This window comes from Notamacropus eugenii, chromosome 6, assembly GCF_028372415.1.
Source record: "Notamacropus eugenii isolate mMacEug1 chromosome 6, mMacEug1.pri_v2, whole genome shotgun sequence".
Lineage (NCBI taxonomy): Eukaryota > Metazoa > Chordata > Mammalia > Diprotodontia > Macropodidae > Notamacropus > Notamacropus eugenii.
Genome location: NC_092877.1, coordinates 104,705,534 through 104,726,891, shown reverse-complemented (window position 1 = coordinate 104,726,891; position 21,358 = coordinate 104,705,534). Strand labels below are relative to the sequence as shown.

The 21,358-nt window shown below is 37.8% G+C and overlaps 1 protein-coding gene across 1 annotated transcript in view; it reads left to right on the top strand.

The window, feature by feature from the left end:
• SCFD2 (sec1 family domain containing 2) overlaps positions 1-21,358 on the top strand; it is a 423,131-nt gene that overhangs the window by 81,856 nt on the left and 319,917 nt on the right. The window contains exon 4 of the mRNA XM_072620771.1: positions 6,734-6,909. Coding sequence (XP_072476872.1) covers positions 6,734-6,909 — 176 coding nt within the window. The remainder of the gene's footprint in view (positions 1-6,733; positions 6,910-21,358) is intronic.

The window sequence follows — 21,358 nt, the reverse complement described above, 5'->3', positions numbered from 1 at the left end:
AGCCACAACAGCAGCAGCTCAGGTACCTTTGGCAAATTCTACCCTCTCCTGCTCTGTTTCTCTCTCTCCCACTAAAAAAATGACTAAAATATCCAAATAAAAATAGAAAATTAAGATGACATCATACACTCAACAGAGCCATATAAAGAGGAATAGATTTATACTGAAACCTTCCTGCTGAGTTGAAATCTAAACCAATTCACTTTTGCTTACTTTTGTTTTTGTATTGTATGTGGGGAGTATTTATACGTAGAGAAACATGACATCCTGAATAGTTGTCATATTCACTAATTACTATGACCTGTTATTTAATTGTTGCATTTTGTATCTTTCAATGTTTCTTTAAAAATAAATTCACCTACTTGCTCAGCTCATTCATAAAATTAAATGAATAACTAGTAATCTGAAATCATTATTTAAATGTTTACACTATCTCCCAAGACATACATAAACATTTTTCTAAAATAATTAAGCTTATTTGGTCACATTGCTTTAAAAGTATTTCAGTTAATAAGTGAGAAAAATTTCTATATTGTATCTCTTATCTCTAAAATGTATATTTTGTACATTTTATAATATGCATAATATAGTAGTATATGTATGTACTTTATAAGTGAATACACACATACACACACTTATATATGGAGGTGGGTGCTCAAAAACTTTATTGGTAGGAATAGCAAAAATAATTGGAGACCACTGCCCTAGAACATTATTGGTTTTGTAAATATGTATTCTGTACACTTGAAAAATAAATTCTTTTACCATCCTATGGTTTTCAGGTACAGATAGATATAGATATAGACACAAAATCCATTTTTCTATCAATGACTCAATAAGTATTTGAATAACTTCTATTTGCAAGGCACTAAAGATACAAGTACAGATAATGAAATAATACCCAATCCCAAGAAACTCCATTCTAATAGGGAAGATAATAAAAATACCTATATAAGAATATATAGCTCAGATGCACAGTGAACAAAAAGAAATAAACAAAAATAGTAAAATACAAGATAGTTTGGGGGGAGGGGCACTAGTGTGGGGGATCAGGAAAGGTTTCATATGGAAGGTGGTCCTTGGGCTACATCTCAAAGGAAGAGAGGAGGGACTCTGAGGTCAGATAAGGACGGAATGCGTTACAGGCATGTGTTTTAGTCAGCTCATGGTCCTCTTCAAGATAATAATTTTCTTCTTTTTTCTTATCTTTTTTTTATCTTATCTTTTAGTTTAACTTGTCAAGTATTGATAAAGATAAATTAATCTTCTCTAACTATTAATTCCTTACTGTCTCAATCTTGTATTTTTTGTTAACTTTTCCTGTAAGTGCTAAGACCCTATTCTTTTGGCTTTTATATGTGTGTGTATAATAAACTACAGTATAGTATATCTATTATTCACATATATTCCATATTATTTCACCGTATACGTAGTCTCTAAGTATGGTATAATTCCCTATTCAAGTCTTTTAAGTGAGTATTGTAACTGATCTAATGCAGAACTGAGGTTGGTGCTGACTACTTATTGGAGTGTCTTTCTGGAACTCCATTTCTTTCTTTATTTTCTAACCATTCTATAATGCTTAAAAAAAATCCAAGTCCCTTTATAACATTTCATTGGTCTTTCATCATTCTCTATCCCATTCTGATAATTTACAGATAGCTGGCAGAATAGCTTAAATTTAGTCATTTTAATAAACAGAACTCCATTTTTTCTCTTTATTGGAGCACGTTAGGTATTCAGAAGAAAGGCAATATATTTGGGTAAAAACATTATGATTGTACCTAATGATGTTGACTGAGTTCTCAACATTTCTTCTGGAGGAAAGAGTATGCTAGAGTTAGGTTCAGAGGGCCTGAATTAAGACCTTAGTTAAAAGATTCATATGAACTTGAGCAAGGCACTAGTTATCCAAGTCCTAGTCCTTATTCAGTCTTAGTTTCCTCATCTATAAAATTGACTTTTAGAGTCCGTCCCAGCTTTAAATCTATATTCTATAATCCTATTATTGCCATCATTTTGAGCTCATATTTTAAAGTAATCTTTGTTATGCCAAATAAGGTTAAATTGAGATGAGCCTAATTGGTTTGGAAAAAATAGTGTGTATTTAGTGTTGACCCCTCAGTTTATCTGGTTAGCACCATTTTTGTTGACGTCTTCCAGTTTTTTTCCTCACTGAAACTCTTCGTTAACAATTTCTCAACTAAGCAGTGTACTTCATATGCAGTTTTCAAAGTATGGGCTCTTCTTCTGTCTAAGCCACTTATAATAAATCATTACAGATGTTACTGGCAAATTGCTCTTAATTTTGAGGCTGCTACAATGGATTGCACCTCGCCCCAAACCTCTATGTGTGTGTTTCTATTTAATAATTCCAAAAAACAGAGATACTTCTACTCCAGTTTGCAGTCATCAAGCTCATGGGATTTATAAATGAGTAGAGCCAGCATTGTGTCTGGATTCAGTTTGTCAGCATTATGAGAAGCAGTAAAGTATGATGAAATCCATTTTTAATAAATTGAAATCAGAAAACAATTTGCTTATCATTACTGACTCCTAACAACAACACCAACAATAACAAGAGCTCTTTTTTTCCTTCATGTGCTGCTACAAACTTTCAGTTTTTGAAAGCTGTGTTCAGTTTTTTAGTGGTGTCCGACTCTTCATGACCCTGTTAGGGGTTTTCTTGGCAGTTATACTGGAGTGGTTCACCATTCCTTCTCCAGCTCATTTTACCAATGAGAAAACTAAGGCAAACAGGGTTAAGTGACTTGCCCAGGGTCACACAGCTAATAAGTGTCTGAGGCCAGATGTGAACTAGTCTGCTTGACTCCAAGCCTGGTGCTCTTATCCACTGTGCTACTCAGCTGTCCCAGTAAAACAGTGACTCTCATGAAAACTCAGTATGAGAGAGGAATTATTTTTTAAGGTACCTTGCAAAACCAGTACAGATTGACAGTTTTTTAAACCACTATGGAAATCTTCCTGATGATGTTAAAAGAAAAAAAAAAAGCCTGAATGAAAGTTCTGTCTGTATTTCAGTGCTCAGGGCTTGTGGTTCTGTTAGTTGATGTAGATCTGAATCTTAGAAGCCTTTGTGTCAATGAGACTTAGTTGATTTGGGAAACTGAGTCTTTTCATTGTATTTTCTATTCAAGATAGATACACACTGATTTAAAAAAAAAATACCAGTAGCTTCAGACAGCATTATCTTTGCATATGGATTATTCATAAATCTGTGGAAAAGGGGAAATAAGTATTGCTTTCATGCCTCTTTCTGCACAAGTACTTTTATATGGATTTCTTTGTGCTTGCTTTTTCTGGATACTACAAGCCATAAAGGCAAGAGAATATCCTAGTAATAGTGAAAAATTGCCAGATTTGCTAATGAGGGTACTATTTGGATTTCTATTATGAAAGACAAACATTTGTTTCCTTAATTAAAACCATATGTCTTAGCTGTCTGTATATGAAAGTGTTGGCTAAGTCTGAATCCCGCTAGTGAAATGAAAGTAGAGGAGCTGCTTGGTCTGGTAGAAAGCAATCAGACAGTCAGCATCATTAAGCGTCTGCTGTGTGTTGGGCGCTGTGCAAGGGCCTAGGATACAAAGACAAACAGCCCTGCCTTCAGTGAGCTCATACTGTAGTGATGGTGCTGTGGAATCAAATATGCAAAGTAAATACCAGAAAATTTGGAGTTGTTGGGGGAATGGGCAAGTAGCCAGGGGAACCTTCTGAAAACCTTCTTGAAGGAGGTGGCATATGAGCTGTGCTTTTATGAAAGCTTGATATTTTAAGAGATAGAGGTGAAGAGGGACTAACTTCAGCTGGGGGAGACAGTGTCTGCAAAGGAGTGGAGATGGAAGATGGAATGCCATGTACAGGGAACAGGAAATAAGCCAGATTAGCTGAAGTGTAGAAGGTATGATGGGAAGTAATGTGCATTCATCCTGGACTGATAGGTTTGAAAAAGACTGTGAAGATCTTTAAATACTAAACTGGGGAATTTATATTTGCTCTAGATGAGATAGGGGGCCTCTAGAACTTTGTGATTGGGGAACTGGCATTTTGGAATGTTGTTTTGACAACTGTATTCAGGATAGAATGAGAGAGGAGAAATTTTAGGCAGATAAATTAATTACGAGGTTATTACAGTAATCTAAGTCAGAAGTGATGGAGTAACCATGTGAATGAAGAGGAAAGGATGATGCAAAGATGTGTAGAGGTAGTGCTGGAGAAGACTTTTGAGAATCCCTTAGGCAACAAGGAGATCAACTCTGTCGATCCTTAAAGACCTTAATTCAGACTGTTTGTTGGAAGATCAAATGTTGAAGCTAAAATACTTTGGCCACTTAATGAGAAGATCACTCATTGGAAAAGACTTTGATGTTGGGAAAGATTTAAAGCAATGGAAAAAGGGGATGGCAGAAGATGAGATGGATAGACAGTGTCATGGAAACAACAAACATGGACAGACTTTGGACAGACTTTGAGAGATAGTGAAGGATAGAAGGGCCTGGTGGGCTATGGTTCATGGAGTCATGAAGAATCAGATAAGACCAAACAACAAAAAAGCAACCAGTGTGGGGAATGAAGGAGAATGTGGAAGAGAGGATGACTCCCAGGTTGTGAACTTGGGTCCCTTGTAGGATGGTGCTCTGATAGACAGAAATTGGGAAATTAGGAATGGGGTAGATTTTTTTGGGAAAGCTACTGAGGTTTCTTTGGGAACATGTTGAGCTCAATATGCCTATTGGTCTTCCAGCTGAAAATGTTGAAGAGACGCATGGTGATATGAGCACTAAAGCTCAAGAAGGAGAGAGAGTAGGGTTGGGGGTCATCTTCATAGGACCAAGTATGAAGACCCGCATTCTCGTTTGGGCTCTGCTATTTTAAAGCAAAGTGACATTAAGCAAATTCCTTAACTTTTCTGAGCCTAGCTTCCTTGTTTCTAAAATTGCTTGACTTTTTTCTTTTCTCTAAGGAAAGATAAAGGTTTTGCTGGGCAAGGTATATTGAGAAATAATTGTGATTCAAAAAGCTTCAAGGCATTACGAGTTTCTTTAAAAGAACTCTTCATTAATTTATTTTTGCTTACTGATGGAATAAAGCTATTCTTGCACTCACGTAGGGAGTTCCTGATATAGAAATTCTCTATTTCTATCAGATAAAAAATTCTCTATTTCTATCAGTAAAGATCAGAAAATTGTCTCTAACTTGGATCCTTAAAAGAGTTGGCTGGGTACGATGAGAAGTTAAATTACCTGCTTTTGGTCACATAGTTAATATGTATTGTGGGTAGGTCATGAACCTAGATTGTCTTGTCTCCCTATCAACTATGCCATATCTCTTTTCAAGGAATAATAAATTCTGCTTCTATATGTGTGTGGAAAAAATTCATTGATTACCTTTATCTAGGTCTGATGGCCTTCTTTAATCTAGTTTAAGATGAAAAGATCATAGATTTAGAATTGGAAGATTGTCTAATCCAACTCTTTAAATTTTACAGATGAGAATACTGAATCTCAGGAAGGTTAAATGACTTGAAATTTTATAGAAAATGTAATTTCTGGGTAGTTGCAGCTTAAAGAATGTAGTTTGGCAGATGGAGAGAGGGTGTAGCTATCTCAGGCCTCTGGAATGTTATAGGCAGATGGTTTTAGATGAAGTTGGAGGCAAGGAAGGAATAAACACCATATAGCTCTTCTCTGCACAATGTCCAGTACGTTGTAGGATCTTCAGTAAATGTTAAGTAGATGATTGTTGCTCCAAATGTGATATGTCATCAGTGCTGATACACTTCTGGTGGTTCCTCATTTCTTCTTCCCCCTTTCCAGTGAAATCTTTCAACATTCCAGGCCTGTTAACCATTTACTGCCAGGGAAGAAGTGTAGTTAATAACTAGAATCAGACTTCTGACTTGGAGCTAGAAGACCTAGGTTTCAATTCTAGTTCTGCCATTTTCTGGTTGCCTAACCAAGGGTAAATCACATCATCTCTCTGGGCCTCAGTTTCCTCGCCTGAAAAATGGGGAAAATAATAATTGTACTACAATAGATTTGTCCTAAGAAAAGCCCTTTGTGAACCCTACAGTGCAAGTATAAATGTGAAATCTTGTTCTTTCCTTTCATTATTAAATGAAACTCTATCTTCTCATTATCAAAATGTCTTTTGATCTTACAGGAACAGTTCTTTTAAAGAAATTTTGATGCTTTTGTGCTACTTATATAGCAATTACTTCCCACCATGCCTTGCCCCTCAAATAACTGAACCTGAATTAAGCAAAACTGACCAGTGTAACAGGCATACCCGCCCAAATCTGTCACCCTGGGCATCCATAGTTGTCTGGCCTCTAGATTGAACGTGAGTCCTTGCATCTATTCCAAGGTCACTTGTAGCAACTATGGTCTAATTTTTGTTTATGTTATTGTTGTCATTGTGTATAGTGTTCTTCTGGTTCTCTTTACTCTGTATCAGTTCATACAAGTCTTCCCAGGGTTCCCTGAATGTCTTATACATGAATAGAGGTTCTGACCAAAGATTCTTCCTCCTGTTGTATGTTTGATCTGCCTGTCACGATTCTGCACTATGGAGAAGGTCTCTGTGCATTGACCATGAAATGTTATTACATGAATGCCTAGAAATATTATCAATTTACTGCAAATACATTCAAAATTTTGACTGGACCAGTAAGGAAGAGTACACTGAGAAAGCTATTTTTTCTCACATCTAGGACGAGTTACTCCTGGGCAGCTTACCTCTTATATCCAGCTTTTCAAGAAAAACTTCAAAGCCTTGGAGAGTCACTGTGGTCTCCTACAGCTTGGGCTGGCTGCAGTCCAGACTTTGAAACATCCCATGTCTTCCAAGTGGGACAACTTTCTGGCCTTTGAAAGACTGCTTCTCCAGGTAAATTGCTCCTTGACTTTCTCAGATTTATTTATTAGCATTTGAAGTTTTAAAGTAATTTTCTAATGTTCATGTTTTGAAAATAAACTTAATATTGGTTGTATCATCCCAGATTACTTTGGGGGTTTTTTCACTGTTAATGTGTAGAAGATTATTCTTTAAATCTCTTTCTCTTCTTCTCCCTCGGTAGTCTTCTCTTCTCTTCCCCCACTTGTACCAGCGAGGGCCCAGTTGAAATTAGGTTACACGAATCTGTAGTAGACCTAAGTGACACTTCGGGATTTCTTCCTTCAGTATCATACAGAATTATGAGAAAATGAGTTGTAGCTATCTGGGAGATTGTGAATGACAATAAGACAAAGGGACAAGAAAGTGAACAAAGGGCAAAATATAGGTGAACAGATCAATTATAGGATCAAGAGAAAAGTGATACCAGAAAGGGGTGATGGAATGGGAGAACAAGGTAGGTTGTAGGGGACTCTTGGTTACATTGAGCTAAGGATAAAGAATAAGGGAGGAGTGTGTGTGTGTGTGTGTGTGTGTGTGTGTGTGTGTGTATTTTAAAAGAATAGGTTTAAAAGAATGAGGCAGATACTAAGATTATGAGGATAGTAAGATCAGAGAGGGGAATATCAGACTTCAGAATCACAGAGGTGGCACAATTTTAGATAATGGGAACAGCTAAGATGTGGCCATCCCTTTTGGGAGCTGAGGTTGGGTTAAGCTTTAGGTCATGGGTTTTGCAAGAAGTTTTGCTAAATTAAGAAACCATCATGTTTGAGGGAACATCACTGTGTATATTGAATCCCAGTACAAAGCCAGGAGTTGGGGCTGAAGAGGAGACTGTGAGCTAGGTCCTGAACTAGAGAAAACGGAAAACGTGTCCTCAGGGCTGGTGATAACAAGGATTTGGACCAGATTGTATAGATGAATGGAGTGAGCTTTGGAAGAAGAGAAGTTGCTGAATGATAATGGCAAAGGAAAGTTCTAGAAGGAGAAGTTAGTACGCAGGATACTCACTTCTCTTGGTCCAGAGTATCAGTGACATGAAGAAAGGATTAGGCAGAACTGAGGTTGGAAGGGGCTAAAGATATTCAATCTTAGGGAGAAAACCAGATTTTTGTGTGCTCAAAATATATGGAAAGTGTCCAAAAAAGAGAAGTTAAGGATTGAAAGGAGTTTATTAACCATAGCATGGGATTTAGAAGCCTCAGGGGAAGAGAAGGTCAGAGGAAGAGAGGGACTGGGGCATTTCAGAATTAACTTGAATTGAGACTGGAGCATGGGGAGCATTATCCGTGGAAGGGGGCTTTTGTTTCAATGGGCTGCAAATCTAGGTTTCTGGAATGAGGGGACCAGGAGGGTCAAATGTGCTAGCTGTATAGACTAGCTGGTTTTTGTCTCTGGATTTCAGAGTTTTTTGTGGTGTTGGAGGTTAGAATTGGTGTAGTGTTGGAGGTTAGAATTGGTGTAGTGTTGCCTTTCCAAACATGGAGTTCTTCTTCAGAGAAAGGGAGAGGTAGAATGGGATGGATTATCTCACATAAAAGAGGTGTAAAAGAGCTTTTCTAGTGTAGGGGAAAATGGCAGGGGGAGGGGGTGTCCGACAGCACATGAACTTTACTCTCATCAGATTTGGCTCAAAGTGGAAATAACATACACATTCAGTTGGGTATCTCCTCCTACTGGAAAATAGGAGGGGAAAAGGATAAGAGAAGCAGGGAGGGACTGATAGAAGGGAGAGTATATTAGGGGAAGCAGTGGTCACAACCTTTTCAGGAGGGACAAGGTGAAAGGAGAGAGAAAGAAAGACAGATAGGAAAAATAGGAAGGAGAGAAAAACACAATTATAACTTTGAAAAAAATCTTAAAGCAGGTTTCTCTGATAAAGGCCTCATTTCTCAATAATAGAGAACTGAATCAAATTTATAAGAGAAATCATTCCCCAATTGATAAATGGGCAAAGTCTATCAACAGGCAGTTTTTAGATGAAGAAATCAAAGCTATCTACAGTCATATGAAAAAATGCTCTAAATCACAACTGATTAGGGAAATGCAAATTAAAACAACCATAAGGTACCACCTCACATCTGTCAGAGTGGCTAATATGACAAAAATGGAAAATGACAAATGTTGGAAGTAATGTAGGAAAATTGGGACACTAAAACATTCTTAAACCTAAAGGGCTATCGAACTGTGCATACCCTTTGACCCAGCTACATCTGTATCCCAAAGAGATCATAAAAAAGGGAAAAGGGCCCACATATACAAGAACATCTATAGCAGTTCTTTTTGTGGTGGCAAAGAATTGGAAATCGAGGGAATGACTGTCGGTTGAGGAATGGCTGAACAAGTTGTGGCATATGATTGTGGCATAGTACTATTGTACTATAAGAAATGATGAGTAGGATGATTTTGAAAAAACCTAAAAAGATTTAGATGAACGGATGCAAAGTGTATTAGTTATTCTCAGCAAAACAGTGATTCAAGATAGTTCAGAAGGACTTATGATTAAAAAAACCCAAAACTATCATCTCTAGAGAAAGAACTGACAGAGGTTAAATGCACATCAAAATATACCGTTTTTCACTTTATTTTTTCATGGGTTTGCTCTTTTTTTGTCTGTGTTTTGTTTCACAGTATAACTAATAGGGAAATGTTTTGCGTGATTGCATGACTGTATCAAACTGTTTGCCTTCCCAATGAAGGGGGAAGAAAGGGAGGGAGGGAAAGAGGGAATTTGGACCTCAAAATTATAAAAAACAAATGTTAAAAATTATTTTTATATGTAATTGGGGGGAAATAAAATATTTAAATAAAAAAAGCAAACATGGGGGAGCTGGTTATGGAAAGGTCTGGATCCCTGAGATCTGGACAAAACTCATATGAACATCTGGATTGGGCTTGTACTATCTCAGTCATTACAAAGAATGAGATATCTAAAAGATATTCCACCTCTAAATCATATATATCCCTCTGTCAGTCCTGTTATCCCAAGTCCTAGTCCTTTTATAATCAGTCCACTCTAAGATCCCAGTCTCATGGTGTCTGAGGACCATTTGGGCCAGTGTTTTAGTAAGGTTAAAAAAAAATGAATGTCAATCTTCCTGGTCAAAATTGGAGAAGGCATGACTAGAGAACTATTTATATGAAAAGATTTCTAGGTTTTAGTAGATTAGCTGCAAGCTCAAGATGAGTTAACAATGTGATGGGGTGACCAAAACAGCTAGGTTAATCTTAGATTGGTCGCCAAAATGAGGAGTGTAATAGCCTCACTGCACTCTGCTCTGGTCAGACCTCACCTAGAAGTTTGTGTTCACTTTTAGGTGCTACATTTTAGGAAGGATGTTGACAACCTGAAGGACATTCAGAGAAGGGTGAAGAGGGATGGTCAGCATTAGCCACTGCTGTTTATCTATTTATTGTTTGCCAAACACTCTGCATACACTCTCTCTTTTGAACCTCACACCAACCCTGTCACAGTAGGTGCTATTATCACACCACATTTACAGTTGAGTTTTACTGAAACTCAGAAAGGCTAGGTGATTTATTCATGGCCCACAGCAAGTAGATGTCCAAGGCAGTATTTAGACTTAGGTATTTCTTCACTCCAAGTCCAGTATTTTTTCCACCAGATTGCAATGGCACCCCTGATCATGAAGAAATTGAGTTTGTCATGGAGACGCTGATTGCTTTTTTCAAGTATTTGAAGGACTGTATGGAAGAGGGATTAGAAATATTCCATTTCCCCCTCTATGGCAGAACTCAGATCAGTGGGTGGAAGTTGAAGGAAAATCAACTTGCTATAATTAGAGCTATATGAAAGGATTTAGTGGCTTCTTAAGGTCCTTCCAGTTCTGCAATTCTGTAACATCATTTACAGAACCACTTGGAAGCAAATACACCCAAAGAGATTTCCTCCAAGGTTGTTATAACACTTTAACACTTCTCTAAATCCCTGGGAACGCTAAGACGATGACTTGAAGCCCCCGTTCTGTTTCTGCCTGTGAATATGATTAGTTTTGGGGACGGTCTTCTCCAGTAATTTACACCGCCTTAGGCTACCCGAGCCCTAGTGCTTGTGGCTAGCGTGAAAGGGAAAAAAAGAACAGGGCAACCAAGTAGATGTTTAAACAATTGTGAAACCAGTCTTTGATCATAATTGTACCCTACTCTAGACAGTGCCATGTTCTCTGTTGTTCCCGTGACTTCATGAGTGCGTCGTGGAGCCAAGGCAAACATTGAAGCTAGTCATTCTCCCTGACCTCTGCTCATGAACATACTGCTTTTCCTCAGTGCCCACATAGCCATTAACTTTGAATGCCAAGGTATAATACAAGGTCAGCTGTCTCTTCTATGGACTGTTGTCTGAAAACAAAATAGTTAAGTCTATTTTGGGCACAAGGACAACTTGTAGTTTTTCCACAAAGACTTGATCACAACTGAGAAGAAAATCTCAGCCCTTTGAGGGGGCACTCATTTCTCTGAGTCTAACTGTTGCTTTTTTCGGACCGTTTTTGAGGATAGTAGAATAACAATGATTGGGAAACCTGGGTTCTAGACCTAGGTCTTTCATAGCCAGTTGTATGTTCCTGAGGCAGTCATTTTGGGCCTCAGTTTCCTTTTCTATAAAATGAGGTGGTTAGACTGTATATTCTTAAGTTCTCAGCTCTAATGTTCCACAGTGCTTGGATGTCAGGCTTCAGTCACTTTAACCTCAGCGTTGGCTTCATTGCTTCAATAACCTTATAGGCAGACTTTTCTCTTTCTTTCTTTCCTTCCTTCTTTTTTTCTTTCTTTTCCTTTTCCTTCTTTCTCTCTTCCTTCCTTCTTTCCTCCCTTCCCTCCCTTCTTTCCTTTATTCTCTTTCTCTTTTTCTTCTTTCTTTCCTCCCTCCTTCACAGCCTCCTTCCTTCCTTCCTTCCTTCCTTCCTTCCTCCCTTCCTTCCTTCCTTCCTTCCTTCCTTCCTTCCTTCCTTCCTTCCTTCCTTCCTTCCTTCCTTCCTTCCTTCCTTCCTTCCTTTCTTCCTTCGTTCTTTCCTTCCTCCTTACCTCACTCCCTCCTTCCCTTCTTCCCTCCCTTCCTTCCTTGTTTTTTTTGAGGGACAGTCTAAGATAGGGTGGAATACAGTTTAGAATTCCCCTACTGCCAGTTTAAATAGATTATCTATGTTTCTGTTTCCTAGCTACTCCAGCCAATGAGAATGAGACTGGTCAGAAATGGACATCCATTTCAATCAGACTCATATCCCAGCCAACGCATCAGCGTGCATTTCAGAATGCTCCTGCTACGTTGTTCATTTAGGTTGGTCCCAATTTTTTTTGCAATTAAAGAGAATGCCATCAAAAGAACTTTGGAATAGTTAACTTTTTTGTTTGTTTATAATTTCTAGGGAATATTATCAAAAGTAAATAATTGGGCTAAAAAGAAACTTTGATTGTAAACTGTCAAACCTCTTTCCCAAGGGATCCTGCCAACTTTGTAATGCCACTTGATTTAAGAAAAAAAGAAAACAATGATTCCTGATTTAAGTTTTTAATTAAATTTTGGAAAATTTAACATCCCCATAGATAAAAACATTTGGTAAATAAGCATATTTTGTACACTTTTGCTTTTCTTAATTATAAATGCTGATATACTTAATCTGATAGAAGATTGTTGCAGTGTTTTTTCTTTACTCTTTTGTTTGGGCCCAAAACGTTACCAATTGTAACCATGATATCAGAAGTGTTTTATGTCAGATGTATTTTGGAGACCACACTCACACCTAGGTTTTGTTTTCCTAAGTTTCAGTTAAGAAGAAAGAAGGGATAACTATTACTTAGACATATTTATCCTGTCCTTCATCCTTGTCCATAGCGTCTGGTAATATTTTTCTTTTTAAAAAAGACTCATTCTCTTGTTTCTGTAATATGTAGCTGATGTTTTTATGTTAATCATCACAGAGAAATATTTATTAGCAAGAATTTATTGTAGTTGTAAAGTTACTACAGTCTGTATGGTGAAGAAAAACAGCTGCCTTTATACTTTTTTTAATGTAGTATGTTTTATCCATCTTTAATTATTGCTGTAGGCTGAATTTATAGTAAGTCTTGAAAAATCCAACTATGAAAGCACTTTACAGTAACCTTATGGTGAGCTGTAAACTCAACCAAAATAGTCAGAAAAAAGTACTGCCTATATGTCTACCTTTTACCATTTTTGAAATGAAAAATACACATTTTAGTGTTAATGGCCCAAGTTAAGCTACATGATACATTGACTAAGATTGTTTTTATGATATGCTAAATAACACTATGTCGTTTTTCTATAGAGCAAATCAGTTTTACTTTCTCAGTTGCTGAATATTTCTCTTGATTGTTTGAGGCCATAAAAGCTTTTAGATGTGTTTCTGACAGCTGATAGCCATGGAGGCTGTATTTGTATAATGATATGTTTGCAGCCAAGTTGGATTAAACTTTACTAGGAGAATGAACATTACACCTCCCCACTTCTTTCTTGGCAAGGAGTTAGTTCCTAGAGATGGTTTAAGTTTATAAAGAGCTCGTCATTTGGAAAACAGTGAAATCTACTAGAGTAAAAAAAGTGAGAAAAAGTATTCCATGGAGCTGTGAATTGTTTCAACCATTATGGAAAACAATTTAGAAGTATACCCCTAACATCATTAAATTTTGCAGACTTTTTGACCTGGCAATTCCACTATGAGGTTTATACTCCCCAAATTTCAAAGACAAAGGGAAAAGACCCATTGGTGCAAAATTATTTCTAGCAGCACTTCTTTTGATAGCAAAGAACTGAAAACAATGTGGGTACCCATCAGTTGGAGAATAGCTAAACACATTCTGACATTTGAATAATGAAACATTATTGTGTAGATAGAGGACAGGGCATAATGGACAGACAAGCTAGTCTTGCAGCCATGAAATCCTAGCTTGGATCCTACCTCAGAGATAGCGTGATTGTATATCCCCGGGCAAGTCACTAACTTTTCAGGGAACTCTCCAGGTCGCAGGGAAGGTGCTGACCTGCATTGTAAAGTGAGTTTCCTCATTTGGGAATTCCCTAGATCAGTGAAATGAAAGCTCCAGTTCTCTTATCTCTGTCCCTATTGTGCAGTAAGAAATGATGACTACAGTGAATTTTGATTGGGGGGGAAACTTGGGGAAACTCCTATGAACTGATTCAGAGTGAAATGAGTTGAATTAAGAGAGCAGTTTATATGATGCTTGCAGTTATGTTGTTCAGTTGTTTTTCAGTCGTGTCTGATTCTTTGTGACCACATTTGGGGTTTTGGCAAAGATACTGGAGTGGGTTGGCATTTTTTTCTCCAACTCATTTTACAGATGAGAAAACTGAGGCAAACAGAGTGAAGTGATTTGCCTAGGGTCGGAGGCCAGATTTGAACTCAGGAAGATCAGTCTTCCTGACTCCAGGCCTGACACTCTATCCACTGTGCTACACTTATGTACGATTAACAACTTCAGAACTCTGATCAAAGTGTGACTAAGCATGCCTTCAAGATTTGTGTGGACATCTACCTCTTGACAGAGGAGTGATGGACTACAGGTGCAAAATGAGACATGCATTCTCAGACATGGCCAATGCAACGATTCATTCTACTTGAAATTACTTATTTGTTCTGAAGGAGGGTTCCTTTGGCAGGCAGAAGGGATTGAATTAGTTAGGTGGCGATACATACATAACATATTTTAAAATACACGAAAGAAAAAGAAATTTAGAAAGGGATACCCAAAATAATTTTTCACTACATTCAATTTATCATATGTGTTACAATTTATATAGAACAAGTTCAAAATATCGTATACAATTCTGTTATTTTTCTTTATATATTGAAATGTTTATACTTGATGATTAAATATCTTACACTTTTTAAAAATGAATTTTATTTATTTTTTATATCACCAGTAAATTTTGCCATTATCCCTTTCCTTTCCCTTCCCCAAGAGTCACACTAAATAGCAAATTATTATTTAAGAAAAAGAGGAAAAAATCAACAAAACCGATTGGTATATCAAAAAAGTTGGAAAGCACACACACACATACCTACATAGATCTATAGTTGCACACTTGTGCACCTTCCACCTTTGAGAGGAGTGGAGTGGGATGTCTTCTCATATTTCTTTTGGGGGCCATGTTTGTTCTTTGTAATTTTGTGACATTCCATTTTGATTGGTTTGTGGCTGCGTTGCCCATTTACGTTGCTACAGTCATGGTGTACATTGTTTTCTTATTTCTCCTTACTTTACTCAGCATCAGTTCACATAAGTCTTTCTCTATATGCTTCTCTATTCATCATATTCGTTTCTTACAGCCCAGTAATATTGCGTTACATTTATGTGCTGCAGTTTACCTAATCATTCCCTAATCAGTGGTCACCTACTTTGCTTCCAGTTTTGGCTACTATAAAAAGTGCTGCTGTAAATATTTTGATGTGTGTGGGAATCTCCTCTTTTCTATCTCCCCGGGTGTATGCCTAGTCTTGGAATCTCTGTGTCTTAAGGTATGGGCATTTCATTTTATTGGCATTATTCCAAAATTGTTATATGAATGCATTGTTGTGCCGATCTTTCCATAACCCCCAACCCTGACTGTTTCCATCTTTTGTCATCTTTGCCAATTTGCAGGATGTGAGGTGAAACCTCACCGTTATTTGCTTTGGATTTCTCTTTTTTGATTTGTAGCTTTCTTCCATAGTCTTATTAATAGTTTGCAGTTCTTTTGAGAACTGTTTGCTCACATCTGTTGGCCACTGTAGTGGTTATAGATCTATGTGGTGCCATGGCCTAGAATCATAAATAATATCCAGAATATAGAAAGGCCTTTAGAAGTTAGGGAGTTCAATCCTTATCCAAAGGGGACTTCTTGGAGGGAGGAGGGTTGAACTAGGAGGGTGTCCCACTGTCCTACTAGCATGGCTTGAGTTGTTCAGGGAAGTATGATGCAAGGTCTAGGAGCACGTGAGAGTCATCCCACTCATTAGCACGTCTATGGAATGGTGGTCCTAGGTTCAGCGATGTGATGCAGAGTCTTTAGAAGTTTTCCTTCTCTTGAGTTCAACTGGAGTTAGGAATGCTTTGCTATCTATATTCTACTAATGCTGAAGTGATACTGAGAGTAATCCCCCCTCTGTCCCATGCCTTCTGTCTAGCGCTATTTAATAATGGGAATTAATCAACTAACCATAAAACATTTATTAACCATCTACTGCATGCTAGGTGCTACAAATATGAGGACAAAAATGAAGCCGCTTTTATTCTGTTTTGGGGGAGACATATGCATTTACTGATAAGTATTTACAAAATAAATCCAAGACATTTGGGGGAGATGGGAAACACCAGCACTTGGGAGAATCAGGATATGCCTGCATTCAGGGGAAGAAGGTATGCTTGATCTTTGCCTGAGACAATTGCTTAATTACATTTACCTGGAAGCGAGTATGGCATAATGGGAAGAGTGCTATCTCTGACGTCAGAGGGCCTGGGTTCAAATTTTACCTTTGATATTTCCTTCTGCAATTCAACTTAACCTCTCAGATGGTCTCTGAGGTTCCTTCAAGCCATAGATCTGTGATTCTTAGATCTACTGTAACTCTGTTGGTCAAAATAGGAAAACTCCTTCCTCAAAAGCATGCTTCCCACCCCATCCCCAATACCTCACTTTCCATGTAGCCTAACTCTATGTGCCCAAATGAATCAGATCCTTGTTTGTACCAAGATAAGATATATGCAATAAAATGATGAAACACTTTAAAAATTGTCATGGAGGACCCAGCTTTGAAGAAAGGGCATCGTTATACCACCAAGGTTAAGGGGTTAGCAAGTCTCCACTGCCTTATAACTTGTACTTCAATTTCGTGGCCAAAAATACTTAGATTGTGGGATTTAATAGTAGTTGTTGCAGAATTGCATGATTAGAGTCTTATCCAGTGTTTGTTGTTGTTCATTCATTTTTCAGTCATGTCCTATCTTTGTGGTCCCATTTGGGATTTTCTTGGCAGTTTGCCATTTGCTTCTTAAGTTCATTTTACAGATGAGGAAACTAAGGCAAACAGGGTTAAGTGACTTGCCGAGGGTTACTCAGCTAGTAAGTGTCTGAGGCCAGATTGAAACTCAGAAAGTCCTTATCCAGTGGAATATCTATGAAAATAAGGCTACTCTCAATCACAGATTTGATTATCATTTAATAAGTTGCAATCACTAAGTACCTATGATGTGTAAGGCTTTGTGCTAGGTGAGGTATGGAACAATAAAAACTAAATTCCACTGTTAATAAAGAATATACATTTTACTGGGCAGGAGGATGGGGGAAGTAGGTGGAAAAGAACAGGAACACATGATTAAATACAAAATATCTAGAAAGTAATTTCAGGGGACAGAAGGAGAACATATTTAAAGTCTCTAATGGAGCATTTGCTTACCTACTACTCCTTTGCAAATTAAATAATATATTCATTAAAGAAAAGGATTTGTTAATAGGACAACAAAATAAAAAGCTTTGTAATGAGTTTCAGTTCCCTGAAGATATTGAAATTGACATTTATTCTCAGATGAGTTTCTTTGCTTTGTAATTTTGACTGAAAATTATATTGAGCATTTTGAAATATCAAAAGACATAGTTCTTGGCTAGATCACTACCTTGTAGATATCAGGCTTAGGATAAAGTCAAATTTTCCATGATTTGTTAGATGTCTAAGTCTTTGAGGAAAGTGCAAAAGAATGATTTGATTGCAGCATTCAAGGTTTCTGGCTTGGGAAAAAGGACCATGCACATGTTTTGGAGCTAACATAGGGAAGCTGGCCAGAAGTGTTGCCAGCTACAACTTGTAAGTACATATTGTAGTACGTGTATTACTGCATGTCTTAAACACTTTTCCATTCACATAGAATTTTCCCCCAAGGAAGAAAAATGTGATGGTATTTTCATTCTCTTTAGGGCAATTATTTCAGGTAATTGCTCTTAAATGGAATAATTGCTTGGGATGTGATTTTTAATGTCTTTTTCTTTAAATTTGGACAACGAGAGAATTATGTTTCTTTCCAAAAATGTGGATTTGCTTTGCATTAAGCAAACCCTCTAAATGAAAATCCTAGTTTAGGAAGTAGATAAGTTATGAAGAGGTGCTTCTATTTCCTCTGAACGGTTCACTATCAGATTTTTTAAATGGCACCTTCCAGAGTACAGATTAAGATTTTGATTAGTATGCATCTTTTAAGGATATATCTGTAGCATACAACTTTTCATTGTTCATTCATACAATTTGAGGACGGAGTCCTTGAAGAGACTTTTTATTTTTCTTTGAATTGTCTGAAGTTAGTACAGTGGCTGAAACACAGTAGGCACTTAATAAATGCTTGTTGGCTTTATTTGGCTTGACTTGCAAAATCATTCCATAAAAGCAAGGTACACATTTGTAATCATTTTAGAGCAAAATTTTAAGAGGATTTGTCGGTGTCACACATACTGGCAGCTAGTACCTTACCAAGAGTCTACACGTGCACAGATATGGTGACGGACCCCTGCTTTCTGTGGAAACAGCTACCCTGCTTCCCAGTTGAGAATGTCAGGAGAATGAATGAAGCATTTTCTCTAGCAGTTAAAGAGGTACGAAGGATTTCTTTTAGCTAGCTGCAAATGTACAGAAGTGTCTTTGCTAATACAGATGTAGAATTTTCAAGTCTTTTCCTGTGCCCAGACTGCCTTTCCAACTGATATTATATATATTACTTTTAAACATACTCTAAAAACATCATGCTATCTATCCCTCATACATGACTGTCTCCCATCTTGGTGTACAAGCTGTCTGGAATTCACTCCCACTTCCCTTCTGCCTCTTAGAATTTTTAGTGTCTTTCAAAACTCACATTAATTACCCCTTCCTGCATGAAACCCTTGCTAATCCATTTCTTTCCCCCTTCTTCCCCCACCGTAGTGTCTTAATCTCAAGAAATTAGAGTTGGATAAATAGATGTGATAATCATCTGCCTGGGGGTGATTATTGAATCTATGGAACCTCTTGAGATTGCCAAAGAAGCTGTATAGAGGGATAAGGCAGAACCTTGTGGGACACTCATGGTTGAGGGATGCAACCAGGATGAAGATCCAGCAAAGGAGACTGAGAATGAGCAGTCAGACAAGTAGGAGGAGAATCAGAGGATGGCAGTATAATGAAAACCTAGACAGAAGTGAGTTTCTAGGAAAAGAAGATGACCAGTGGGGTCAGAGGCTGCAGAGAGGTCAGGAAGAATGAAGTTTGGGAAAGGGCCATTAGATTTGACTATGAAAGAGCTCATTGGTCCATTTGTGGGTGATGGCAAGATCAAGGGTATGACAGTCTGACAGTAATCAGACTTAGCTTGAGTCTCACTTCTCACCTGAGGCCTTTCTTGGCATACTAACCTGCACTGATTTCTTCCTTCTGACATGTTCCTGTCACTAATAGTACATACTGCACCTGCAGTTGTTCTCTTCTTACTTTATATGTATATCTTCCAAATAAGGATCATGTCCTACACTTACTTATCCACCTCCTTTATATCACTGAGCTCTTTAAAGGCATAGGTCTTTATGACCAATTGAATGACAATGATTTGGCTGATTGTTTGCCTGTGGTATCTCCCATTACACTGTGAGCTCCTTGAGAGCAGAGACTTTTTATTTCTTTTCTTGGAAAAAGAAATGGCAAACCATTCCTAGAGAAGCCCAAATGGGGTCACAAAGAGTCAGACACAACTGAACAACAACAAATGCCAAGCACTTTACTACATATACTGGCCATTTATGCCAGGTACTGTGCTAAGCACTGGGGTACAAAGCAAGGGGAAAAATAGTGCGTAACTCCAAGGGGAATGCATTCTCATGAAGGAGACAGCATATAAGTAACCAGGTACATCGAAGATATATTGAGGAGATAGAAGGGAAAGCATTAGCAACTGGGAGGTTGGGGGAAAGGCCTCCTGTGCAGGTGGCAATTGAAGGAAGTCAGGAAGTGGCTTAAGAAGTGGAGGTGAGGGGGCAACATATTCTAGTGCAAAAGTGAGCCAAGTAATAAGAAGACTGGAAAAGTAGGAAGGGGTCAAATGATCATGAAGATCTTTCAGTGTCAGATAGAAGCCTTTGTATTTGGTTTTGTAGCCACTGAAGCTCACTGAGCAGGGGTGTGGCATGGGAAGACCTATCCTTTAGAAACCTCATGATGGCAACTTCTTGGAGGATGCATTGGAGCAGGGGAGACCCGAGCTGGGAAAACCAGGTAGGAACGGAAATCAAGACCAGAAGTTTTGTAAATGTGAATATTGTTATCGGGTTGTTCTTTTTCCTGTCATAGTCTTTGGGGACTAAATGCCTAAGATGAACCAGTAAAATGTACGACTGTGTATAAGGCTTTTTAGCATTTGCAAATGTCATTGTTAATAATAATAAGAAGAAATAATAATTGTTAGTCATGATGATAGTTTTCATATCTTTCCAAAAAAAATCCCTTTTGGTCCGTAATTTAATTGAAGTGAGAACTTTTTAAGGAAAACTGCAAGCCTGGCCCTTCCTTTCTCTCTTCCTCTTGACTCAATTCAGTTCTTCCAGGGTTTGGAGTTGGGCTGCCATACTCTGTGGGAGAAAAGCCCTCTTGCCTTACAGAGAACAAAACCCATTTTTAAGAAGCCCTTGCTATTCCCAGAGAGTTTTTCATCTATCGGTTCTGGGTGCTATGTGCTATTTGGAAATGTAAGTGTATAAGTAAGACTGAATATGCGTTGAGCACATGTACAACTTTATCACTGTACTAGTCACTTTCCACCATAAGACTTATGGCCTGAGCTGTTTTCATTATGAAATTTCAAGGGCCCTAAAAAAAAAAAAAATAAAGAAAAAAGAATCTTAGAAGGCCACTCTCATGCCAGACTTTCTACATTTTAGAAATAGAGCTTCAAGGGCTGAAAATCAGTGTGCTCAAAAGTCCCCAAGTTTTAAGCGGCAGGGGGGGAACCAATGGATTAGACCCTGATAACTCTCTTACAAGTGTGCCTAATGGGCCTTAAATGCTAAGGCCCTCACCAGTGAATGAGATAATATATAGCATTTTTATACAGCAACAGAACAGGAGAGCCTCATTTGTTCAGTTACAGTTCAAATTAGACACAGAAAACACTCAAAATCCTGAAATGCTTTCTTGATCGAAAGAAACAAATTATGTTTTCTTTTTACATTTTAGGAGAATATCAATATGGGTTATTCAAGCTGATTGAAACCTTAAGAAAAATAAAAGACTTCCAAAAATATACCTCCATTTCCATTCCATTTCTTATTAACTGCCCATGCTCCTTTAGCCAGTTGAGAGACTGAGAAGTTCAGAGACCTCCTTAGAGGAAGTATGACAGGAGTTAATTATCTATGGCAGCCTGAAGACCACCAAGGGACAAGCCATTCTTTTTT